This window comes from Cotesia glomerata, linkage group LG9 (genome assembly GCF_020080835.1).
Source record: "Cotesia glomerata isolate CgM1 linkage group LG9, MPM_Cglom_v2.3, whole genome shotgun sequence".
Lineage (NCBI taxonomy): Eukaryota > Metazoa > Arthropoda > Insecta > Hymenoptera > Braconidae > Cotesia > Cotesia glomerata.
The window spans coordinates 15019547-15044821 of NC_058166.1; the positions used below are offsets into that span (position 1 = coordinate 15019547).

General features: G+C 24.8%; 1 protein-coding gene across 2 annotated transcripts in view; it reads right to left on the reverse strand.

The window, feature by feature from the left end:
* Positions 1–8356: 8356 nt before the first annotated feature.
* The window catches only part of LOC123271995 (cytoplasmic polyadenylation element-binding protein 2), a 132236-nt gene continuing 115317 nt past the window's right edge, over positions 8357–25275 (reverse strand). Inside the window, exons 4-8 of one of the 2 annotated variants that reach the window (XM_044738562.1) lie at positions 16359–16532; positions 16080–16192; positions 13508–13900; positions 13298–13408; positions 8357–10693 (exon numbers count right to left, since the gene is read on the reverse strand). In XM_044738562.1, the coding sequence (XP_044594497.1) occupies positions 10577–10693; positions 13298–13408; positions 13508–13900; positions 16080–16192; positions 16359–16532 (908 nt within the window). In that variant the 3' untranslated portion in view covers positions 8357–10576. Of the gene's footprint in view, positions 10694–13297; positions 13409–13507; positions 13901–16079; positions 16193–16358; positions 16599–25275 lie in introns of both variants that reach the window. The other variant, XM_044738561.1, reaches the window with a different exon arrangement.

The window sequence follows — 25275 nt, forward strand, 5'->3', positions numbered from 1 at the left end:
AATAAAATTTATTTGTCAAGAAAATCTTGTTGTTTTGAGAAAATTCAACCTCTTGCTCCAAAAAAATTTAGTTCTTGATAGAAGTAAATTTTCTTGTCTTGAGAAAATTTCTCTCTTGCTCCAAAAAATTAAATATAAAGATAGAAGTAAATTTTCATTAATATTTTTATTGATTAACATGTCAAATGGGAAGATCAAATAATATTTCATCATTTTTTTTCATCCAATATGTATAATTGCACGCTAAAATAATATAAAATGGGTATCAAATATTCAAGAGAAAAATTTTCTCAAGGGGAGAAAATTTTTCTCAGCTAAAGTAGGTGGCGCTGCTTCCCTAAAGTATCTAAAAATCTTGATCAAATATAAAAATTTATTGTATCAAGTATTTATGATAATTCGAATTAAGAAAAAATTACTTCCACCAAGAGTAGAATTTTAAGAAAAATTTTTACTTCGCCCAACCCAACTTCGGTCTTCCTTCAGGCACCCGAAAATTTTCTTGAGCCAAGAATTTTATTCTCCAGTCAAGAAATTTTTCTTTCTGTGCAGATTTCCAATTCTATCGAATTGACATCCACCTTTTATCCATGTAATTATTCTAGCTAATATGCATTGTAACTTCCAATGTGCAATCATTATAAAACTCCCGTGTCTTTTTGACAAAAATGAATAATAATTGATATGAAAAAAAAAAAATTTGTAATGAGCATTGAAAGTTTCAGTTAAAGAAATTGCAGGTCTCATAAGTGAAGAAATCTGCCTAGTATATAAACATAACCAATAGAATTAAAAAATTTATTTTAAATAAATGACAATAGAATAGAATAAATTTAGTTAGAATAAAAATTAATTATTTCTAAGTCAAAAAAATATAGGTTCCGGATAAGTATTCACCATTATATCATATCGCGTGCCTAACGCCAAAAGGGCGGATAAAATTTATACGCCCTTTTGGCTTTACAAAACCAAAAGGGCGTATAATTTTTTTTTTGGTGCCAATCGTTTTGTAAACATGTTCTAAGCCTAAAAATGAAAAAAAATTTCTAAAGCCAAAAGGGCGTATATCTCAAGTTATACGCCCTTTTGGCTTTAGAACACTGAAAATTTAGTGATCTAAAGCCAAAAGGGCGTATAATTTTTAACTTCCCGTTAAGAGCGGTTGATAGTTGATTTTCAAACGAGTTTTGCTCATGAATAAGATAAAATTTTGAAAAAAACGCTTCGCTCTTCGATAGATAATTCAATTATCCATCGAAGAGCGAAGCGCTTTTTTGGAAAATTTTCATTTATTTATGCATAAAATCCGTTTTAAGATTCCATAAGTTCTACAAGTATGACACAGATACTCTCGTTTGTCCAATAGAGAGCGAGAGAGAGAAAAAATATAAACCCTTCTTAAGAAAATTAAAAATTTTCTAAAAGCGGGAAGTTATTGGTTTTACCTCGTTTTTTCAAAATAGAGTTTTCATCAGATCTATATTCAACTATACTCAGCTCAAAAAATTTTTTAACGATTAGTTAATCATTTCTTACTTATAATAAGATGTTTTTCATTCTATATATATATATATATATATATATATATATATATATAGCATATATATATATATATATATATATATATATATATATATATATATATATATATATATATATATTATGGATTTTAACTACAATTTCATACAACGAATAAGAAGGAAATTTATAAAAAATATAAAATTTTAGTACGCGAAAAAATTTTTAATTCATATGCTTCTTTAATCATTGGATTGTCCAAAATAATTAAAATTTAAATTTACTACTATCGAAAATGTTGACTTTTTCCAAATTTTTTTTTTTCACTAATTTTTTCCGGACAATTTTGAAGACTGTTGTTCGAAATTATGAAAAATCCTGATTTTTTTATACGCCCTTTTGGCATGGAACCCTATCTAACTGCTGTAATACGCCCTTTTGGCATTAGGCAAACGATATACTAAAATCTTCTCCGAAACTAGCTGCATCTTATGGTATAAGTATGATTCCGATTGGTTCAGCAGTTTTCGCAGTATAACCGGACAAAAAAACCGGCTCTTTATTTATTACTATAGATTTACAGAATTTTTCAACAGGAGCTTTGTTTGGCCAAATTTTGAAATTTTGAAATTTCAGCAAAAATGCCTAAACAAAGCTCCTGTTAAAAATTTCTGTGAATATCAAATAAATAAATTGAATAAAAGTGTAGCAAAAAAGGTGATTCTAAAATAATAACATTCCAGGTGTACAAATAGTGATTATCAATTATCAATCACTAAAATTTTTTTTTTGTTTTTGTTTTCTTTCAAATTTTTTATAATTTTTTCTTTCAAATTTAAGAAAGTTTTCAAATTCCTTAAATTTTGAAAATTTTTTTAATTTATCTTCTCTTTACAGATACTATGTATTGCATAAAATCATTATTACTAAACATTCTACACATGAAAATGTAACATATTGTTATAAATTGCCGAGGGTGTTTTTTTAAAAAATAAATAAATTGTTTCACACCAAAATATCTCAGGAAATACATAGCTCCTCTTAAAAGCGGAACTTAAAATTCCAATTTTAATAGGTTACTTTAGGAGATTGAATTTTGACGCAGCCTAATTAAATATACTGGCAATAATAATAATACTTTTATCCTGGATTGAAAAATTGGACCTTAAGGATTTAAAGAAAAAAAAAAAGAAAAAATTTATCAACTGTTTAACAATACTCCATTTCAACGTACCCCAATATATACTTGATATATATACATTTATGAGGTGTATCTGATGAAATGACAATGTATTAATTAAAATGCCACTTGAAAAATTTATAGAGTACAAAAAACTAAAGTCTCTTATCAAATTCTAATCTATGTCATTAAAACTTTTATTTATTACAAGAATTCATCAATTAGCTTGAGATAAAATCTTGCGTGACTAACAGTTTTAAGCTTTGCAGAAATTTTTTCGAGTATAATTATTGCACTGAAGTCTCAGATGACTGAATTATCAAATAAAAATCATAATTTTCAAACTTTCATTGTTCGACCTTATTAAAAATCTTTTTTTTCAAAATATTTAAATCTTTTTTATATTTTTTTTAAAGCAAAAATTATGAAAAGTATAGATTTTATATCCCGACAGTTACACTTACACTTACAGTAACACACGTTAGTTTAAAACTCGCGATCAAAATAGCGGAGATATAATTCTTGCGTCTTCGCGTAAAATTTTACGTTTTAGTTTTTTTAAATACATTTAATTTAATTAGTCGAGTTTTTTATATGCGACATCCAAATTCTTTTATTTGATTTTGTACTTCAATGATGTATGATTACTTCATTAATATATTAATTACAAGAAAATATTTTTTAGATGTCATCTTTAAAAATTAATAAGTCTAAAAATTATTTAGAATAATTTTAAACCTTTAATTTCTGGATTATTTAATAACTCATTAGTTTGAAACTTCAAATTGGTTGTAGATTATTTTTTTTTTAATAAATTTAACCAGAAAAAAATTTTTTTTTAAATAATAAAGTTAGCCGACATTTTTAATTATTTTATTTTTTTAATTTATTAAATTAAAACAAAAAATTTTTTTTGTAATAATTTTTTCAATAAAAAAAAATCTAAAAAAAATAAAATGTCGGCTAACTTAAATTTTTATTTTTTTTTTAATGCCAATTATTGTTCACGCGGAGTTTCATTACTTCTTTTATTTATGATGTAGTTTCAATTAATAATTATGAATATTAATAATAATATCATGTGCTTAAAAATTGAAAAATACTAATATAACTTCAATAAAAATGTTTCAGCGATCGTATTAAATTTTTTACGTACCGACGATGTCTACAAACTTACATTATCACTCATTGTTATTGTAAGTATTAATCTAATTTTTAATTATTAATTTTTACTCACATTCGCAACATTAACTATTATAATTTATAATAAATATAATTTTACCAATATTATTATTATTATTATTATTATTATTATTACTTGCACTCAAAAACTAAGATATTTAGATAAGAATATAACAGCAGTATAAAAAATTTTTTTCCAACACTGAAAAATACAAATCTATTGTTAAATATTATTCTTATTTTTTTTTTTTAAGACTACCATCATCGTTATTACAGTCTCGCTTGTCTATTCTTGCGTAAGTGTTACCAATTTTTTTTTTAAATAAATTATATCAATCTTCGATATCTTCAGAAATAGTACAACGGTAATAAAAATTTACTAATCAATCAATCAATCATCTTCATTCGCATAAATATTATATAGATTTAATTATTATGGTGAAGTATTAATTGCTTTGACAATAGTATATTGATATTAATAATTCTTTCTAATGATTACTATCCATTTATTTTAGTTGTTATATTTGTCTTCAATTCAAACCATATTAAATTATTTTATTCTAACGGTGGCTTCAAATTTTTTTACTTTCTCTAAAATTCAGTTGGTAGGATAAAAGACCCAATTAGTGGCGGGGACCCCATTACTGACACTTTCTTTTATTTTGGTACTTATTTAATTAATGAAATCATTAATTTCAATAAGAAATACATTATTTCTAATCTTTAAAACCTTTAGATTAAAAAAATTTGTAATTTTTATTCTAAGTAGAACATTTTTTCATTGAAAAAAAAGTGCCACTAATAGGGATTAAAGGTGCCACTAATGGAGTCTTTTATCTTATATTTGTTACTTATATTTAAAAAAGTATATATTAATTTTATCTAGGTTGAAGTTTAGCTATTTTCTCTGAAAATAACAAAACTAACTCCAGAGGTCGTAATGACACAATTTTCTATAAGGAACTTCTGCCTAAACAACGGCTTTAATAACGAAGCTTTTGACAGGAGTAAGAGAAATACTTTGTCTATAGATACTTATTATCTCTACTGGAGATTTTATATTTTAAATACTAAATCATTAGTTATTTTTACACTGTTTCTTGCTGATGCCACCGTCAAAAGATTGATTTTATAAAAAGTTAAAATATTTTTATATTAAAGTGTCCATTAATTCGAAATCTTATTTTTGTCACTCAGATATCGCTCGGAAAATTAATGTATAAAATTTATAAGTAAAAAAAATTGAATTAATTGTAAAATTGTCGAAATCAAACAGCTTTAAAAAAAATTTTCTTTATTAAAAATTTATCTTAGGCTGTTTTATGATCATTTTTATGATACCTAGAGTAAAAAGTTAATTTAATTAATAACAAACACTCTAATATATCAACGGGCTGATTAATGCAATCTTTAACTCCATTTTTTGATATAATTTTTAGGATTAGCTATCATGATTAAAATTTTTTTCTCGTATTTCTGGAAAATTTTTAAAAATGAAGGTAAATATGCATTAATATCTTCAGTTATTATAAATATATTAAATTGATCCTTATTTAGTATATTTTTTAATTAAAAAAAAAATTGTTTCAAAGTTTGTTTCTTTACACTGATAAAAAAATTAACTTGATTTAAAAGAAGAAATCCTTAATTCAAAAAATAATTTTGAAGAATTAAATCTTGAACTGAAAAAATTTTTGCTTAGTTCAAGACAATAAAATTCTTCTTAGTTAATTTTTTTTTAATTAAAAAAAATTCATACCTTTAATTTTGTAAATTTTCTGCAGTGTATGCTCTTAATTTTTTTTTTTATAATTATTTTTTAGCATAATAATTCAAGTGACTAATAAGGATCTCATTAATACATAGTTGACTGAAAATAAAAAATGAACTGTCCAATATTTATTTTATTTTTTGTCTCAACTAAATGATATTTAAGTCGAACCGAATGTGGTCGTTAACTGTTGGAGAAAATTTTAAAGAAAGAATTACTTCAATAATTTAATTTATTGAAAATTACAGTAGTAACAAAAAAATATCTCTATTTACTATAATAACTTTTTGACTAGCAATGGTAGTATAAATTGCAAATTCTTTAAACAGTTTAAAAATTGTAAAGCAATAATTTCGTTATTTATCCTTCTACTTGATTTAAATATAAATACTTTCCTTACAATAAAAATACTATACTGTTTTCTTCACTGTTAAAATCATCCACCATAATTAAATTCTGTTCTGTAGCTAGGCTAATTTCACTTAGATTTTATTAAAAAGTGTATCTTTGCACATTTTTATGAAATTAGTCCTTAATTAATGTATAGTAAAAATTATATTATAATTATAGTAATGCAAGAATATTATCACGTAGCATTAGTAAAATAATTATCAAAATTTAGTAATTATTGTGGATTATTTTTCTGTTGCAAATTTCAACATTATTTTTTTTCTTTTAGATTAAGGTAAAAGCCCCAATTATTGACAGGGGTCTAAATATTGACACCCTAAATTATTTTTAAATATATTTATTTATCTGTAATAAAAATAACTATCATATAAATTTTTATTAAATTCTAATTAATTAAAAAATTGAAAAAAATTATTGTCAGTTCAGAATATTAAATATTAATTATTAAGAAAAGCTTACGAGCATCTATTTTCTTAACAACTTCTTCTTTATCTAATTATATTTTTTAACCTGCCAATAATTGGTGTATCTCTACTATATTTAATTATTTAAAATTAATTAGTAAATATCACTGACTATGATTTAAAAAAAAGAAATTAATTAGTAAAAACATTACTTGAGAGATTACCACAAAAAAATTCAACGATATTGATATTTGATTCCTTAAAAAAATTCAAATTATAACTTTGTCTCTTTTAGTGTCAATAATTAGGACTTTTACCTTATTTAGCATGAAAATGAAGTTTGCCGACATTTCAAAATTTTTTATTAAAAAAATTTCAATTAAACAATTAAAAAAAAATTTCACATGTAAAAAACTTGAAAAACTATAACTGCAATTTCTTAAAAATATCTTTTTAGTTGTAATTTAATTAATAAAAAAAATCAAAAATTTTTAGACGTCTGCTAACTTCAGTGTCATTATTTAGCTCTTTGTCATAATTATTCCTCTAAAATTTTCTCCGTAACTGTATTTATGTCCATGAAGTTAATTACCAAAAACATTACAATAAAAATCTTTTCTATTTATGATCTGGAATATGTAAATTGTTTATTATTTATCTTGATGAATTAAAGCATGATATTCGGTCTTTAACCAAGCGATTGTTTGTTGGTTTGTATCAAATTTATTTTTGATTTACTACAAAATTTTTCTGTATATTTTTATTTTTTTTAACAAATTAATAACAAAATAAGTTTTCTTTAAAAAAAAATAGTAAATAAATAGAATTCGATAATATAAAAATCAATTTGCCAGACGTTTGCAGTTTTTATATTTAAAAAATTTAAGATTGTCGACATAGAGGACAAATTTAGCTCTAGTTTTTTAAAATTAGTTATATAAATGCTTTTAGTTAATAATAATCTTAATAATAATAATAATAATAATATTAATAATTAAATAATAATAAAATTTTTTTGTAGTAATGTTCTAGAATTAGAAGATGGCAAACGGCTGGCGTAATTTTATTATTTAGATATTTTTTTATTAAACTTAATTTTATTTTTTTTATATAGTCACGATATATAACACGTAAAAAGATTGACTGCCAGATTATATTTATTGCTAAAACTACATGGCCAAAAATATGAAGTTTCAGTTAATGAGAATATTCAAACGTTCCTTTTTTTTTTAAGTGTAATTACTAATTAAATTTATATCAAATTATTTTATTTAATTTTTCGCGGATAAATTGATGCGTTTAACACACTATGTACATCTGTACGATTTATCCATGCGAATGTTCTAGTCGTAGAACACATTAATATCCTAATAATTTTTTTTTTAAGAACCGTCATTATTATTATTACATATTTTATTTATTTTTTTTTTTTTGGTTCATAATTATCTAAAAATTGTCAATGGAGAAAAAGTGACCCAAAGACTTGTAGTAAAATTGCTCTACCTAACGCTCATTAATTATTCACATACGTTTCATTAATAATTTCTTTATTTGTAATAATAAAAATAAAAAATTAATAATTTATTGGAAAATTCAATTAATATAAATTTATCTAATTACATAAAAAAATTATTGTTGTTTTTTCTTAAAATCGAATCGATCAATGTCTTTTGAAGTTATTTAAATTCAATAAACTTAATCATTGTTTATTGATTAAAATACGACTAATTATCGTATATAAGTAATGATAAATTTATGTTTTTATTTGATTAAAAGAACGTTTTTTTTTTTTTTTTTTTTTTCGTAGACAATTATCACGTTTGCATTAAAAAATTCTTGACAAACATTTTTATTTTTGACTACTTATAAATACGAGCTGCAAATAAAATGTTTTTTTTTTTTTTTTTTTTTTTTTCCCTTTAATGCAGCCTAAATAGAGATAGAAGATTATTTTATTAATATCTCGTCAACTCGTGGGTCGCAAGGATTTTACTTGCGTAGCAAATTTACGATATCGAGAACATATATACAAACGATATTCATATATATAGCTGTAAAGATTTTTTCGCTAAGTATTGAGTTTTAATTATTTTAATCTTTAAATGTATGATTATTATGTGTTGTATTTTTTTTATCAGGATACACGGAAAAAACAAGATGACACTGGATATTATCGCAGATTATACTTAGTAAAAAAAAAATTTTAGATAGTACCTAGTAAAATCCAGATTATAATAAGTAGAATCCAGATTATAATTATAATCAAGATTACAAAGATTATAATCAAGATTACATTGATTATAATCAAGATTACAATGATTATAATTCAGATTACAATAATTATAATCTAGATTATAATGATAATACTTCAGAAATGATTATAATCCAGATTACAATGTGTATAATCTAGATTATGAGCATAATCAAGATTACAATAATTAAAATCTAGATTACAATGTGTATAATCCAGATTATGAGTATAATCAAGATTACAATGATTACAATAATTATAATCTAGATTATAATGATAAAAATCCAGAAATGATTATAATCTAGATTACAATCCAGATTACAATAATTGTAATCTAGATTATAATGATAATAATCCAGAAATGATTATAATCTAGATTATAATGATTATAGTCAAGATTACAATGATATAATTAAGATTACAATGATTATAATTCAGATTACAATAATTATAATCTAGATTATAATGATAATACTTCAGAAATGATTATAATCCAGATTACAATGTGTATAATCTAGATTATGAGCATAATCAAGATTACAATAATTAAAATCTAGATTACAATGTGTATAATCCAGATTATGAGTATAATCAAGATTACAATGATTACAATAATTATAATCTAGATTATAATGATAAAAATCCAGAAATGATTATAATCTAGATTACAATCTAGATTACAATGATTGTAATCTAGATTATAATGATAATAATCCAGAAATGATTATAATCTAGATTATAATGATTATAGTCAAGATTACAATGATATAATTAAGATTACAATGATTATAATCCAGATTATGAGTATAATCAAGATTAAAATGATTGTAATCCAGATTACAATGTGTATAGTCCAGATTATGAGTATAATCAAGATTACAATGTGTATGATCCAGATTATGAATATAACCAAGATTACAATGATTATAATCCAGATTACAACGCTTAAAATTTAGATTACAATGATTATAATCCGGATATCACTCAGTATAATCTGGATTTTTCTAGCTACAATCTTAAATTTTTTTTTTCACCACAGATATCACTGAGTATAATCTGGGATGATATCCCGTGTCATCTTGTTATTTCCGTGTATAATCACTATAGTATAAATTCAAATCTTGATCTTAAATTCGAAATTTTTTTTTTTCTCAAGATGATATTTAAATATTTTTAATATAATAATTACTACAGGATCCAACGGAAGGATTTGGACGTGCGAATTTTTTCCACTTCATTTACCACAAAAAAATAGTTCTCTACACAGCTTAGAGGATTAAAAAAAAATTTACTTCCCTCGATTGCAGACCAAAAATATTTTATCAATATTTTTTTTGAATTTTTTTTTACTGCAGAATTGGGTCTTGCCTAACGATGAACTGTCTATAATATACAGCATTAAAGCATCTATATTATGAAACAACCATACTGCGTTAAAATTCAATTGATAATTAAATTTTTTTAGTTAGATTTAACGTTCTTTTGATTAGATTATCCAATAAATAATATTATAATTATCCTTCGTACGCTTAAATCCATTGAGATCGATATAAAATAGTTAATAACAAGCTGAACTTAACTTAAATTTAGTAAATTCAGCTGATTGTGTATTAAAAAGTGATCAATAGTTTAATTAATCAGATCATCAATTATTGATGATCATTAAATTCTGATAAACGATGTGGATTAACAATAAGTCGTGACGATTAATATATTATCAATAGTTGTTGTAATAGTATTAAGAATAGAAGTAGTAGAGTAATAAAGTAATAGTAGAAGTTGATAAAGATATAAGAGGATTGTAAAAATAATAGTTAATTAGCTAAGACCGCGATATTGTTATAAAACCCAGCTGGGGGTTAACACCAGCGGAACGGCACTGCACGTGGTCTATCTGCGCCTTCTTTAACAAGCGGTTTGTGAAATTCACGTCCTGGTCTTGAATGAATCGTTGCCCAACAATGTTCACAATAGTACTAAAATCATTAAATAAATATATATCATTATAGTTTTTTTTTTTACTAATATAAATTTGAGCAACTGTTAGATAAAGTGAACTAACGTTACTTCCTTCGAAAAATTTTAATTTGTCAATTTATTTGAACACTTTTTTTATATTTAATATTGTATTGTTGAATATATGTTAACGAATTTTATGGGAATATATATGTGTATATATTTTTTTTTTAAGGAAAAAAATTAGATTGGAGGATTTCGAGTGATTTTTACTGGATTCATATAAATTACAATTCAAGGTAAATTTATATTTAGTGAACTACTATAAGAAGCCTTAAAAGTTATCATCGAATCAAAAGTATTGAATTAATACCTATGAATTCCCACCTAGATATTGTGTAATGTAGTTAGAAATAAAATTAATAGTATTCAACAGTTAGATCATGCTTAAAGAAATTTACAATAGTATCTAGTTTTAAAAACTAATTGGTAATTGCTCCAAAGTGGGGACTAATTTATTTTTAATAATAAAATTAACAATAAATTTTGTAATTTATTATGATAAGTATGTAGAATGTATTAAAAAATGCTCTATCTCTAGATACATAACTAAGAAATGACCTTGTATCTTGAAAACTATTGACATTTTTGAAGATATAAGTTCATCCCGATGTTACACTCATCGAGACCTTTCATTTGAGTACCCACAACAATTTTTTCATATATTTTATATATTTAAATATGAAAAATATATCAAAATGCACGTGGGTACTCAAATGAAAGCTCTTAATGATTGTAATTTCAGGATGAGCTTATATCATCAAAAATGTCAATAATTAAGAAATGACATTGTATCTTGTTAACTAATGATATTTTTTAAGATATAAGCTCATTTCGACATTACACTCATCGAGACCTTTCATTTGAGTACCCACATCAATTTTTGATATATTTTATATATTTATATATATTATATATAAATATATATGAAAAATATATCAAAATGCATGTGGGTACTCAAATGAAAGCTCTTAATGATTGTAATCTTAGAATTAGCTTATATCTTTAAAAACGTCAATAATTAAGAAATGACATTGTATCTTGTTAACAAATGATATTTTCAAAGATATAAACTCATCTTGACATTATACTCATTGGGACCTTTCATTTGAGTACCCACATCAATTTTTAATATATTCTATATATTTATATATTATATATATTTAAATATGAAAAATATATCAAAATGCATGTGGGTACTCAAATGAAAGCTCTTGATGATTGTAATTTCAGGATGAGCTTATATCATCAAAAATGTCAATAATTAAGAAATGACATTGTATCTTGTTAACTAATGATATTTTTTAAGATATAAGCTCATCTCGACATTACACTCATCGAGACCTTTCATTTGAGTACCCACATCAATTTTTGATATATTTTATATATTTATATATATTATATATAAATATATATGAAAAATATATCAAAATGCATGTGGGTACTCAAATGAAAGCTCTTAATGATTGTAATCTTAGAATTAGCTTATATCTTTAAAAACGTCAATAATTAAGAAATGACATTGTATCTTGTTAACAAATGATATTTTTAAAGATATAAACTCATCTTGACATTATACTCATCGGGACCTTTCATTTGAGTACCCACATCAATTTTTAATATATTCTATATATTTATATATTATATATATTTAAATATGAAAAATATATCAAAATGCATGTGAGTACTCAAATGAAAGCTCTTAATGAGTGTAATATCAAGATGAGCTTATATCTTTAAAAATGTCAACAATTAAGAAATGACATTGTATTTTGTCAACTAATGATATTTTTAAATATATAAGCTCATTTTGATGTTACACTCATCGAGACCTTTCATTTGAGTACCCACATCAATTTTTCATATATTTATATATATTATATATATATAGATATATGAAAAATATATCAAAAAGGCATGTGGGTACTCAAATAAAAGGTTTCGATGAGTTTAACATCGGGATGAGCTTATATCTTTACATATATCAACAATTAAGAAATGACCTTGTATCTTGTCAACTACTGACATTTTTAAAGATATTAGCTCACCCCGATATTACACTCATCGAGATCTTTCATTTGAATACCCACATCAATTTTTTCATATATTATATATGTATATATGAAAAATATATCAAAATTCATGTGGGTACTCAAATGAAAGCTCTTGATGAGTGTAACATTGGGATGAGCTTATATTAAAAACGTCAATAGTTAAGAAAGTACAGTGCAATTTAACAAAAGTTATTATTTAATAAAGCAAAATTTTCTTTATTTATATTCCACAAGTCACAGCAGTCACATAGTGACTGCAAGGTTGCTAGTAAAAATTATTTCACTTATTTTAAGAAATATAATTTAAAATTTTCGACAAGAGTTTAATTTTTTTCAACTTTATTTTATTATAAATTTAGTCCTTCCTTTCCAATTACCAATTAATTATATCAACTACAATAATAGCAAGAAATAAGATATAAAATTTTCAAGTCTTTGAAAGTTAGTTCACTTTATTTCCCAGGAGATAATTAACCGCAAGGAAGATAAAAAAAATAAAAACAATTGTACCTGAAGACAGGTGACGTTGGCACAGAAAAATGGTGCAAATTTACCACCACATCGTTGGCCTTGACATTCGTCACACATCTGATCATCCAGAACATAGGGCTTAACTTCAACCTAAAAATAAAATTATAATTAACAATAAAATGAAATGTAAATTACTAATTAAAGAAATTAAAGCTATAGAATAATAATAATAATAATAATAATGCATACTCTTTTATCGATATCACCGTGTTGTAATTGAACAAATCGAGCTGAAATAGCACTAATATAGCTTTGCTGATTACTGAAAGCAACTCGTCCAGCACCTTTAGGATACTTAAGCTCGGGATCGGTATCAATTCCTGCATAGCAAACGCCACCATAGAGCCGATCCATTATCATTGCCAGTTCAACGGCTTTCAAAGGTCTTGGTACACCACCGACAAAAACAGTCTTCCGTGGGTCAAGTGTCATTGAAGCATCGAGGACAAAATCTGCGTCGCTTAAACGCCAAGGGCGTATTTGCACAGGTTTGTCTTTAATTGTTGGTGAACTGACACAAAGATACAACTTGTCGTCGTCCTGAATACAAGCGTCAATTAATTGCTGCACTGAGCTTTCGTCCTGAAAAAAAAAAATGATTTAACTTTTAAAGCTAAGTCAGAAAAATAAATTCTATTAAAATATATAATAAATAAAAGCTATGTAATTATGTCAAAAATTAATTTCTTCTTTAAAATTAATAATTGAAGAAGATAATTTGAAGTTTCGATTAATTGTATTATTAATTGACTGAAAACAACTAGTGTAACTCTAGTCAAGAGTTTGATTTATTAATTAAAATTATTAATCTATATCTATATAATTAAGAGAATGAAGAAAATTTTGTTTCCGGTGTGTTTAAATGATAAAATGAGTTTTTTTCAATTAAATTTAGTACTATTGGGAAGGTCTTGACCTGAATTAGTGCCTTTTTAATGCTTCATATGTTTCTCAGCAATATTTAATTTCAGCAAATAATGAATTTAATTCTTTCAGAGATATTCATTAATGATTTAAATAATTGAGAGAGTAAGGAAAATTTTTCGAAGAGCATATTATTATTTTTAAAAGAATTTTTATAGTTAAATTTGGTATGATCAGAAAACTTTTGATGAGAATTTGTGTCTTTTTTATGTTTTATATATTTTTTAGTGATAGTCAATTTTTTATGTCAAGTTTTTGGAGCAGTTTTGAATAGTTTGTTGGTTCTATAAATTTTTTCCGTCACATTTGTCCATTAAATAATTTGTAATCGATCTTATCATAGCACTATTATTTTTAGAATTTATTTAAAAAGTAATAAAATTTTCGTTATTAAATAATGACTTTTGTTAAATTCCACTGTACTTTCTTCAATATATAAATATTGGCGTTTTTAAAAATATAAGCTCATCCTGATGTTGCACTCATCAAGAGCTTTCATTTGAATACCCACATGCATTTTTAATATATTTTTCATATATAAATCTAGAAATATATATAATATATATACATATAAATATATAAAATATATGAAAAATTAATGTGGGTACTCAAATGAAAGGTCTCGATGAGTGTAACATCGGGATGAGCTTCTATCTTTAAAAATGTCAATAGTTCACAAAATACAAGGTAATTTCTTAATTATTGACGTTTTCAAAGATATAAGCTCATCTCGATATTATACTCATCAAGAGCTTTCATTTGAGTACCCACATACATTTTTGATATATTTTTCATATATAAATATATATAATATATATAAACGTATAAAATATATGAAAAATTAATGTGGGTACTCAAATGAAAGGTCTCGATGAGTGTAACATCGGGATGAGCTAATATCTTTAAAAATGTCAATATTTCACAAGATATTTGTTAAGTTGCACTGTAATTTCTTAACTTTTGACCTTTTTAAAGATATAAGCTCATCCCGATGTTACACTCATTAAGAGCTTTCATTTGAGTACCCACATGCATTTTTAATATATATTTCATATATACGTATATATAAATATATAAAATATATGAAAAATTGATGTGGGTACTCAAATGAAAGGTCTTGACGAGTGTAACATCGGAATGAGCTTATATCTTTAAAAATGTCAATATTTCACATAATAAAAAGTAATTTCTTAATTAAGTATCTAGAGACAGAGCCTTTTTGAATGCAGCCTAAATACTTATCATCATAATTGACTATCGTTGAGAATGATATGAAACCTTGAAAAGGCACAAATTCAAATCAAGACCTTTGCAATGACACTCAATTTCACTAAAAAAACCGATTTTATTATATGACTATCCTAGACACAAAACTTTTCTTATTCTCTTAATAATATAGATTGAATGATAGATCGGAATTTAGTTTGTTGGTTCCATAAATTTACTCCGTTTCATTTGACCATTAAATAATTTGTAATTGATCCTTATATAGCACTATTATTTTTAGAATTTATTTAAAAAGTACCTAAACTAAGTATAGTGTGATTTTAAATATCAAAAAATAATCAACCCAAATTTTTCTTATTAATAATCCATAAATTTCGGCAGTCACATAGTAACTACAGATTGCTAGTATTAATTACAATATTTAAATATTAAAAAATTAACTCAGTCAAATTAATCTATCTTATTAAATAAAAAGTAAAATTTAAAAAATGAATGTTAATAACAGAGTTCACCTGTCCGATGATAGCCTAGATTTTTTTCACGGTTTTTTGTAATACAATTAACTTGGTTAGACTTACTATTACGATTTAAGATAGTTATTATGGTTTACCTGAAATAGAAGGAAAGCGTAACCTTTTGGAGGAAAGTATGACTTGCTTTCTGCTTTGTGCGGCCAGTCGACAACTAGTTGTCCAAATCGACGGAAACTCGCAGTGATTTCATCTGAAAATTTCCATTTAAGTAAATTATTATGCCTTTTTTTTGGGTACTGTAACTTAACAGTATAATTGATTTAACAGAATTTATTTATTAATTTTTTTTGTTTCGAAAGTTAAAATTAGTTGAAGCATGTTAAATAATTAAGCAAGTTTTAAAACCATCAACAAACCTTCATCAATGTCAGGTGGCAAACCACCAACGAAGACTTTCCTTGAGAAACGTTCACCAGTTTCGCTGCTTTGGCTGTGAGGACTGCTACGACTTGGCGATGATAGTGGTGCTGCTTGTGGCGGATTCATGCTCACGCCGACACCAACTCCAACACCTACACCATCTAGCTGCCCTGCGGTTGGATCTTCTAATAAAGTTCCAGTTTGATCTTCAAGACCAGGAAAAAATGGAGACTTACCTATTAACAAATAAATAAATTTTTTTTATTATTATTTATGATTTACATTATAAAAACATTATAAAGTATTATAATATTTAAGTCAGAAGGCAGCATGTGAAAATTCTCTATCTCTAGATACATAGTTAAGAAATTACCTTGTATCTTGGGAACTATTGCCATTTTTAAAGATATAAGTTCACCTCGACATTACACTCATCGAAGCCTTTCGTTTGAGTACCCACATCAATTTTTTCATATATTTATATATATATATATATATATGATATTTCTTATATTTGTGAAATATATGAAATATATAAAAAAATTCGTGTGGGTATTCAAATGAAAGGTCTTGATAAGTGTAACTCCAGGATGAGCTTATATCATTAAAAATATCATCAGTAGACAAAATACACAGTCATTTCTGTATTATTGACATTTTTAAAGTTATAAGCTCACTCCGACATTACACTCATCGAGACCTTCCATTTGAGTACCCACATCAATTTTGTCATATATTTATATATATGATATTTCTCATATTTGTGAAATATATAAAATATATGGAAAAATTCGTGTGGGTATTCAAATGAAAGATCTTGATAAGTGTAACTCCAGGATGAGCTTATATCATTAAAAATATCATCAGTAGACAAAATACATAGTCATTTCTTTACTATTGACATTATTTAAGATATGAGCACATCCTGATGTTACGCTCATCGAGACCTTTCATTTGAGTACCCATATTAATTTTTCATAATTTTTATATATTTATATATATGTATATATAAAAAATATATCAAAATGCATGTGGGTACTCAAATGAAAGCTTTTGATGAGTGTAACATCGGGATGAGCTTATATATTTAAAAACCTCAATAGTTAAGAAATTACATTGTATCTTGTCAACTAATGATATTTTTAAAGATATAAGTTCACCTCGACATTACACTCATCGAGACCTTTCATTTGAGTACCCACATCAATTTTTCATATATTTTATATATTTATATATATTATATATATTTACATATGAAAAATATATCAAAAATACATTTGGGTACTCAAATGAAAGCTCTTGATGAGTGTAACATCGAGATGAGCTTACATCTTTAAAAATATTAATAATTAAGAAATGACATTGTATTTTGTTAACAAATGATATTTTTAAAGATATAAGCTCACTCTGACATTACACTCATCGAGACCTTTCATTTGAATACCCATATCAATTTTTCATATATTTCATATATTTATATATATGTATATATGAAAAATATATCAAAATGCATGTGGGTACTCAAATGAAAGCTCTTGATAAATGTAACATCAAGATGAGCTTATATCTTTAAAAACGTTAATATTTAAAAAAGTACACTGCAATTTAATAAAATTCATTATTGAATAACGCAAAATTTTATTTATTCATATTTCACAAGTCACGGCAGTCACATAGTGTCTGCAAGGTTGCTAATTATTCATAATTTCAACGCGTAGAATTTTTTTCCTAAACGTTTTTTTTGGTCAAAATTTGCCAAAAAAAAATTATAAAATATCTGTTAATTTTAATAGATATTAAATTAAAAGATATTTGAAAAATTTTTTGTTTCATTTGAAAAATAACTTAGAACTGAAGAAAATTATTTTAAAAATCACATTTATATTTTTTTTTTTTTTAATTTCTACTTGTGGAATTTTTTTTACAAATATTTATTAGCAAAAATTATTCCGATAATTTTTTTAATTTTATAAAAAAAATAATTTAAAAAATTGTACTTATAGTTTTTTATAACTTTTTTTTTTCATAATAATTGATTAAAAAATCATAAAAATTCCAAAATATTTTTTATAGTACAGTTTAAAAAAAATTAAGGTAATTTTATCAATAATTAAATTAAATAGTTAATAAAACCGTGAAAATGATTAAATGTCTGACATTTTCAGTTTAAAAGTGTTGAAGATCAACAATTTTTTATAATTTTTAAAGTATGATTACAAAACCAGTCATTAAAAAAAAACTCACCAAAATAACGTTTAATCGAAAATCTTGCTTTTTTTGTAAAAGTCGTCATAGTATAAAGCGTTTATTAATCAGTTTTTATAAATTAAATATTCAATTTTTTACCGTTAAAAATGAGTATAAAAAATGCGACTATCATCAAGTCGTGATTATTATTAAACTGGTCGTTAGGGGGAACAAAAAACGCAGAAAACATCGTGTACAACCTGAAGAAAGGAGCATCGAATAGGTGATTGTTGTTAAAAAAAAAAAAAAAAAGAAAATTTTTTATGAGTGTAAAATTAAACAACTAATTTTCAAAAGTTTTCAAATAATTATAAACTTGATATTAAAAAAATAAATGTAGAAAAATTAGATAGCATTTAAAAAAATTTCAAAATTAATTTTTATTGTTTTTATTTATAAAATAAGAAATTTATTTATTAATAAAAATAATTTAGGACGTCTGCAAAAATTAATACTCATAATTTTTAATAAAAATTATAAAAATAAATATTTTTTTATTTAATTTACCAATAAAAAAATTAAATTTTCATACCTCGGGTGTAAATTGTAAATACTCTTCCATAATTAAACATGACGGTAAATAGATTGTCAAAAAAACTGTGATTTACTTAAAATAATTAATTAATATTTCACTGATTTGCTGTTTAATTGATAAAAAAAAATTTTTCACTGTTTTTTTATGTAATTAAGATAAATATGACACGTTTTTTAGGTTGTGGTAATAGTAATAAATAAAAAAGTGACTTGAAAGACAATCAGTGGGCAAACGAGTGTTACGTTACGTGAACAGAGACGGGCAAAACACACGTTGACGTCTTGACGAGTTAACGTTGCGTGTGGAGTTTTGCGACTAGAGTGGGGAAAAGGCGTGCGTTAACCAATATAGTATTACATCTTCATATTCACTCCGTTTTACGTTGTGATGTATTAATTTTAAGTGATGTGTCGACCGGGAGTTTGGAGAATTCGTAATTCACCGAATTATCAACGCAAAAAATAAATAAAGGTTAAACTCTGCGAGTACAACAAACAAATTCTTAAAAATACTATAAGTTGCAATTCTTCGATTTTTAGAGTAAATTTAATGACAATTTATTTTAGTCTAATAGAAGGTGACTTGTTTCTTCACTTACATTTAAATCATTTTTTTTTTAGATGGTGAATTTTATTTAAATTTACAATTAATAAATTTATACTAACTAAAAAATAAGTAAAAATTCTTCTTTTTACTTTTTATTAATAATCATTTTTTTATGTTAAATTTTATTGAAATTTACAATTAATAAATTTATTTGTATTAATTTAAAAAAAAAGGAAAAATTTTTCTTTTTACTTTTTATTCATATTTTTGTAATAAATATTTTTTTTAATTTTATTGTATTATAATGAATAAAAAATAAATTTTTTTTAATTAAATAGAAAATAAATCAATATTACTCATAGAAAATTTTTTATTTAATTAAGTAAGTAATTTAATTATTGTAAAAATAATAATAAAAACAAATGCACTTTGAACTTAAAAAAAATGCAATTTTTAATATTTTTTTTTTGAAAATCCTTAAATTTAAAATTACTTGGAAATATAAACTAATAAAATAGAAATTAAATCTGAAATATTGAAGTTTTAAATGCAATTTTGCTAAGAAGAAATTGCAATTAAATCGGTATAAAATAAAATAAAAATTATATAAATTAATTATAATTGATAAAAAAAATTCGATAATATTTTAGTTATTAAAAATATGTACAAAAATTTAGAAAATTTTTAAATATTTTATTTAAATTTTTATTTTAAATATTTATTATCATAAATCATTTGCTCAAGAATAATAACAAATAAATTTGAATTTTTGCTAACTAATATAGTTTTTAATATTTTTGGATCAATATAAAATTAAGTGAAATTGCAATTCAATCGGTATCAAAATAAAATAAAAATCATATAAATAAATTATAATTCTGCTTATAATAAAAAATTCGATAATATTTTAGTTATTAAAAATATGTATAAAAATTTAGAAACTTATATAGATTTTTAATTGTTTTTTTTAGAATAAATTTGCTTAAGATAATAAAAAAAAAATCTGAATTTTTGCTAATTATATAGTTTTTAATATATTTGGATCAATATAAAATTAAATAAAGTAACAGCTCAATTTAAAAAGCTAGTAATGACTAAAACAAAATTATTTTCTCAGAATCCGAATATTGTTAGCCAAGTCTTACCACAGACAAAAATAATTGTGATTGTTACAATACTCTTCATGATAATTCGAATAATTTTTTTGTTGCACAGTATACTATAAGATTCTTAGTAGCGCAATACAAGTTTTGCTGTCAGAGAAAAAAAATTGTTTAAATTTCTATGAATTAAAAATTCTTTTCTTGACTTTTTCTTAAATACGCAAAATAAATTTTAAATTGCATTCTTATACAAAAAAAAAATTTTTTTTTAATTTACATAATTATCTAAATACGCATTGTATTTCTTTCCAAAGTTGGATTCTATAAAAATAAATTTATTGATCCAAACGTTATTTTCATTTTTTTTTATATATAGAAGCTATAAGTTATAATAATAACGCATTACGTTATGTCGCTATTTTTCTCATATACACGGAAAGAAAATTGAAGGAGTTTTTACTATTTTACTATTGTAATTTTTACAAAATAAAATAGTAACGGTGGACTATACTTCTCATTTAGTAATTTTTACGATCTACTATTGTAAATTTTATCCAACAAATAAGACTAGCAACAGTCTTAAAAAGTCGAATACTATAGAGCAAATTATACAATATGTGTTTGTAGACTTTACAATTCAACTATTGTAAAAATTCACAGTAGATTTTTTTAAAAGAAATATTAGGAAGGGAGAGAGATAGAAGGTTGGACTAATTGGTACCAGAACAGTAATCGAAAAAAGAAACCAACTTTTTCGTGCTATCTGGGAATCGAACCCAGAACTCTGAGCTGGCAGCCAGAGACTCTTCCTCTACTCTATCCGAGGTAAACTAAGACCCATATCCTTTAACATTTACATAAACTCGGAGTCTAGCGCTATGCACGGCCATCACTCACACTAATTAAAAAACATTCCAATTCAACTATTGTAAAATTTGCTATAGTTCTATTGGAAAGATACAGAGGCAGCACTGGAAATTTTCATCGATTACTTTTTACAATAGTAATATCGTATTTTTTCATGAACAAATAGTATTTTTTCTTCTAAAATATTTGACAATTAATAGTAATAAAAGTATAGTCCAGCTTTACAATAGTTGTATCGTAAATTTTCCCAGAAATTTTTTCCCGTGTATTGATTGATTTTTCCTACAATACTACCACGAATTGCTTTTCATCAAGCAAAAAAAAATCCTTTGATACAGGCTTTTCATAAATAAAAAACGCAGAGTTGAGTATGATAAAATCATAATAATTAAAACAAGAAAATGTTTGCTTAATCATGTAGATTGAAACACTTTCTCCGTTTTTTAAACAATTGATTTTTTTTTTTAAATGGATATCTAGATAAAGATTTTTACGCGCGATGCACATGATATGGTGTTCAACGTTCAGTCAATGAAGTCGACATTACTTAATCTACTACTGATAATTAGTAGAAATTAATATTTACCAAACTAAAAAAAAAATTAACTTGAATTGTAGGAAAATAATTTTAAAGAATTTTATCGTTTTGATTTGAGTAGAAAAATTTTTAAAATTTAGAAATTTTTTTATGTTCAAGTAAATTTTAATTTAAAAATTGATCCAAAAATTTTTTGGCTTCATTTAAGATAATAAAACTTTTTTAAATTATTTTCTTTATTCAAGTTAATTTTATTTATTTGTAAATATTTATTGTATGACTAACTAGCTCATTGTAAAAAATAATTAAATTAATTAAATAATTAAATTTTAATAAATTAAAATTTTAAACTTTAAATTTAAACGTTTTTATATTTTTTTTTGTTAAAGTTATTTGTATTAATTTAAAATTAATTATTTTTAAATTTTATAATTAAAAAAATTTACTTGATGTTAAGCGAAAATTTAACGATAATATAAATCTATTTATAAACTGATTACAATAAATTATCATAAGAAAAAAAAAACCTTTCTGTATTAATTAAGCTTAAGAATTAATTGCTTTTAATTCAATGGTTTTACAGTAGAAACCATGATACTCGTATTCTTTTGCTCAAGAGAATTAAATAAGCTTCCGTTAATCCAATTACAGAGTCACCTAATACAATTAAAACAAATTAGCAAATAATCGAATAAATAACTAGAAGTGTACCATTGATAATGAAGAAATATCTAAGTAATTTTTTGTTTAATATTTTTTAAAAAATATTTTTTCTCACCTCCGGGCGGAAAGCGTCAATTTTCCTCCTGCTGCGCTAAATGAAAATGCCGCTTTCCGCCTCCGTCGAGGAGAATAGTATATTACACATCTAGGGCAGTAAAATAAGAAAGCCTCAGATCACACGTTTATTGACCTCGGCTTCGCCTCGGACAACAATTACATGTGATCCGAGACATTTCTTATTTTACTGCCCTAGATGTGTAATATACTATTTTTTAATCTATAGTTTAAGAAAGTTATATTTATCAATTTGGCAAGACTTGTATCTTGCGGTCTAATGGAAAATTCACTCGCTAAGTCATTGTTGTAATCATCCAATTCAATGATTTCTTCTATTTCCGATGACTCGACAAAAAGTTATTTCCCATCTAATCCCAGAAGCCCTAAATTCCCAGATCCTTAAAAAAAAACTTCTTTAATTGTTATTTACGACAAATAGTATATTACACACCTGTGGCAAGAAAATGAGAAATGTCTCAGAACACATATATGTTGCCCGAGGCGAAGCCGAGGTCGACATATATGTGATCTGAGATATTTATTATTTTCCTGCCATAGGTTTGTATACTATTTTTCTGTCCGACAGAGGCGGAAAGCGGCAATTTCGTTTAGCGCAGCGGGCCGAAAGTTGCCACTTTCCGCCTGGAGGGCAGAAAAAATATTTTTTGCCCTCCGGGCGGAAAGTGACAACTTTCGTCCCGCTGCGCTAAACTAAGTTGCCGCTTTCCGCCTTCGTCGGACAAAAAAATAGTATACACTCCTCGGGAAGTAAATAAGAAAGCCTCAGATCACATGTTTGTTGACCTCGGCTTCGCCTCGGCCAACAATTACATGTGATCTGAGACATTTCTTACTTTACTTCCCTAGGTGTGTAATATACTATTTTGCCCTCCGGGCGGAAAGTGGCAACTTTCGTCCCGCTGCGCTAAACTAAGTTGCCGCTTTCCGCCTTCGTCGGACAAAAAAATAGTATACACTCCTCGGGAAGTAAATAAGAAAGCCTCAGATCACATGTTTGTTGACCTCGGCTTCGCCTCGGCCAACAATTACATGTGATCTGAGACATTTCTTACTTTACTTCCCTAGGTGTGTAATATACTATATTTTCTCACCTCCGAGCGGAAAGCGTCAACTTTAGTCCCGCTGCGCTAAACGAAAATGCCGCTTTCCGCCTCCGTCGAGGAGAAAAATAGTATACACACCACGGGCAGTAAATAAGAAAGCCTCAGATCACATGTTTATTGACCTCGGCTTCGCCTCGGACAACAATTACATGTGAGACATTTCTTATTTTACTGCCCTAGATGTGTAATATACTATTCCAGTACGTTTATAAATTTTGAGCTTAGCCATAATTCATAGGTAAATTTGTCATTAACGACAAATTCGGGGACTGGGGAAAGAGAAGATAAAGGAAAAAAAGGGGGGGGGGGCTTACTCAGTGGGAATTTTTCACCACTACCTTAATTACTTGTTTGTTTGTTGAGATTTTTTTTTCAGTTCTTAAATAACATACTCTCGTATAAAATACTCTGAAAAATTTACAGAACTTAACGTTATTTTTACACGCTTTTTTTATATGGTGAATTCTGCACAGTACACTGATAGAAAGATTTGTTTATAGTTAAAAATATTCGTTAATATTTAACAAATCATTTATTAGAGACCACTTTTTAGTTCTTAATAAATATTTCTTAGTATTTAAAAAGATTTATTAAATAAATATCAGATTTATTAAATACAAACAAATCATTTTTAATACTAAGAAATATTTGTTTAATACTAAAAAGTGATCTCTGATGAATGATTTGTTAACTATTAACAAATATTTTTTGATACAAATGAATCCTTCTATCAATGTAAAAAATATTGTGTAAAATCAACTCAATTTCTGCACAGTAAAAAATTTTTTGTCATTGTGTAAAGTGTAAAAATTTGTGTGTAGAATATTACACTCTAGTGTATAGAATTTTACATTCTAGTGTGTTAAATCAATACACACATTTTTACACTTTACACAATGACGGAAAATTTTTTACAGTGCGTGTTAAATACGGTTCACATAAAATTAGTGTTAAAATTCAACACACTTTGTGTTAAAATAACACAATATTTGTGTGGACCGTATTTAACACAATATTATTTACTGTGTGTGATTTTAAATTTATAAATTTTATATATTAAGTCTATAATTATAACGAAACTTTTTTTATAATTATGACAGAATTTTCTCTGTAATCTTTTAAATAACTTAATCTTGGGAATTTAGACAATAAATGAAAATGTGTTATCATTTA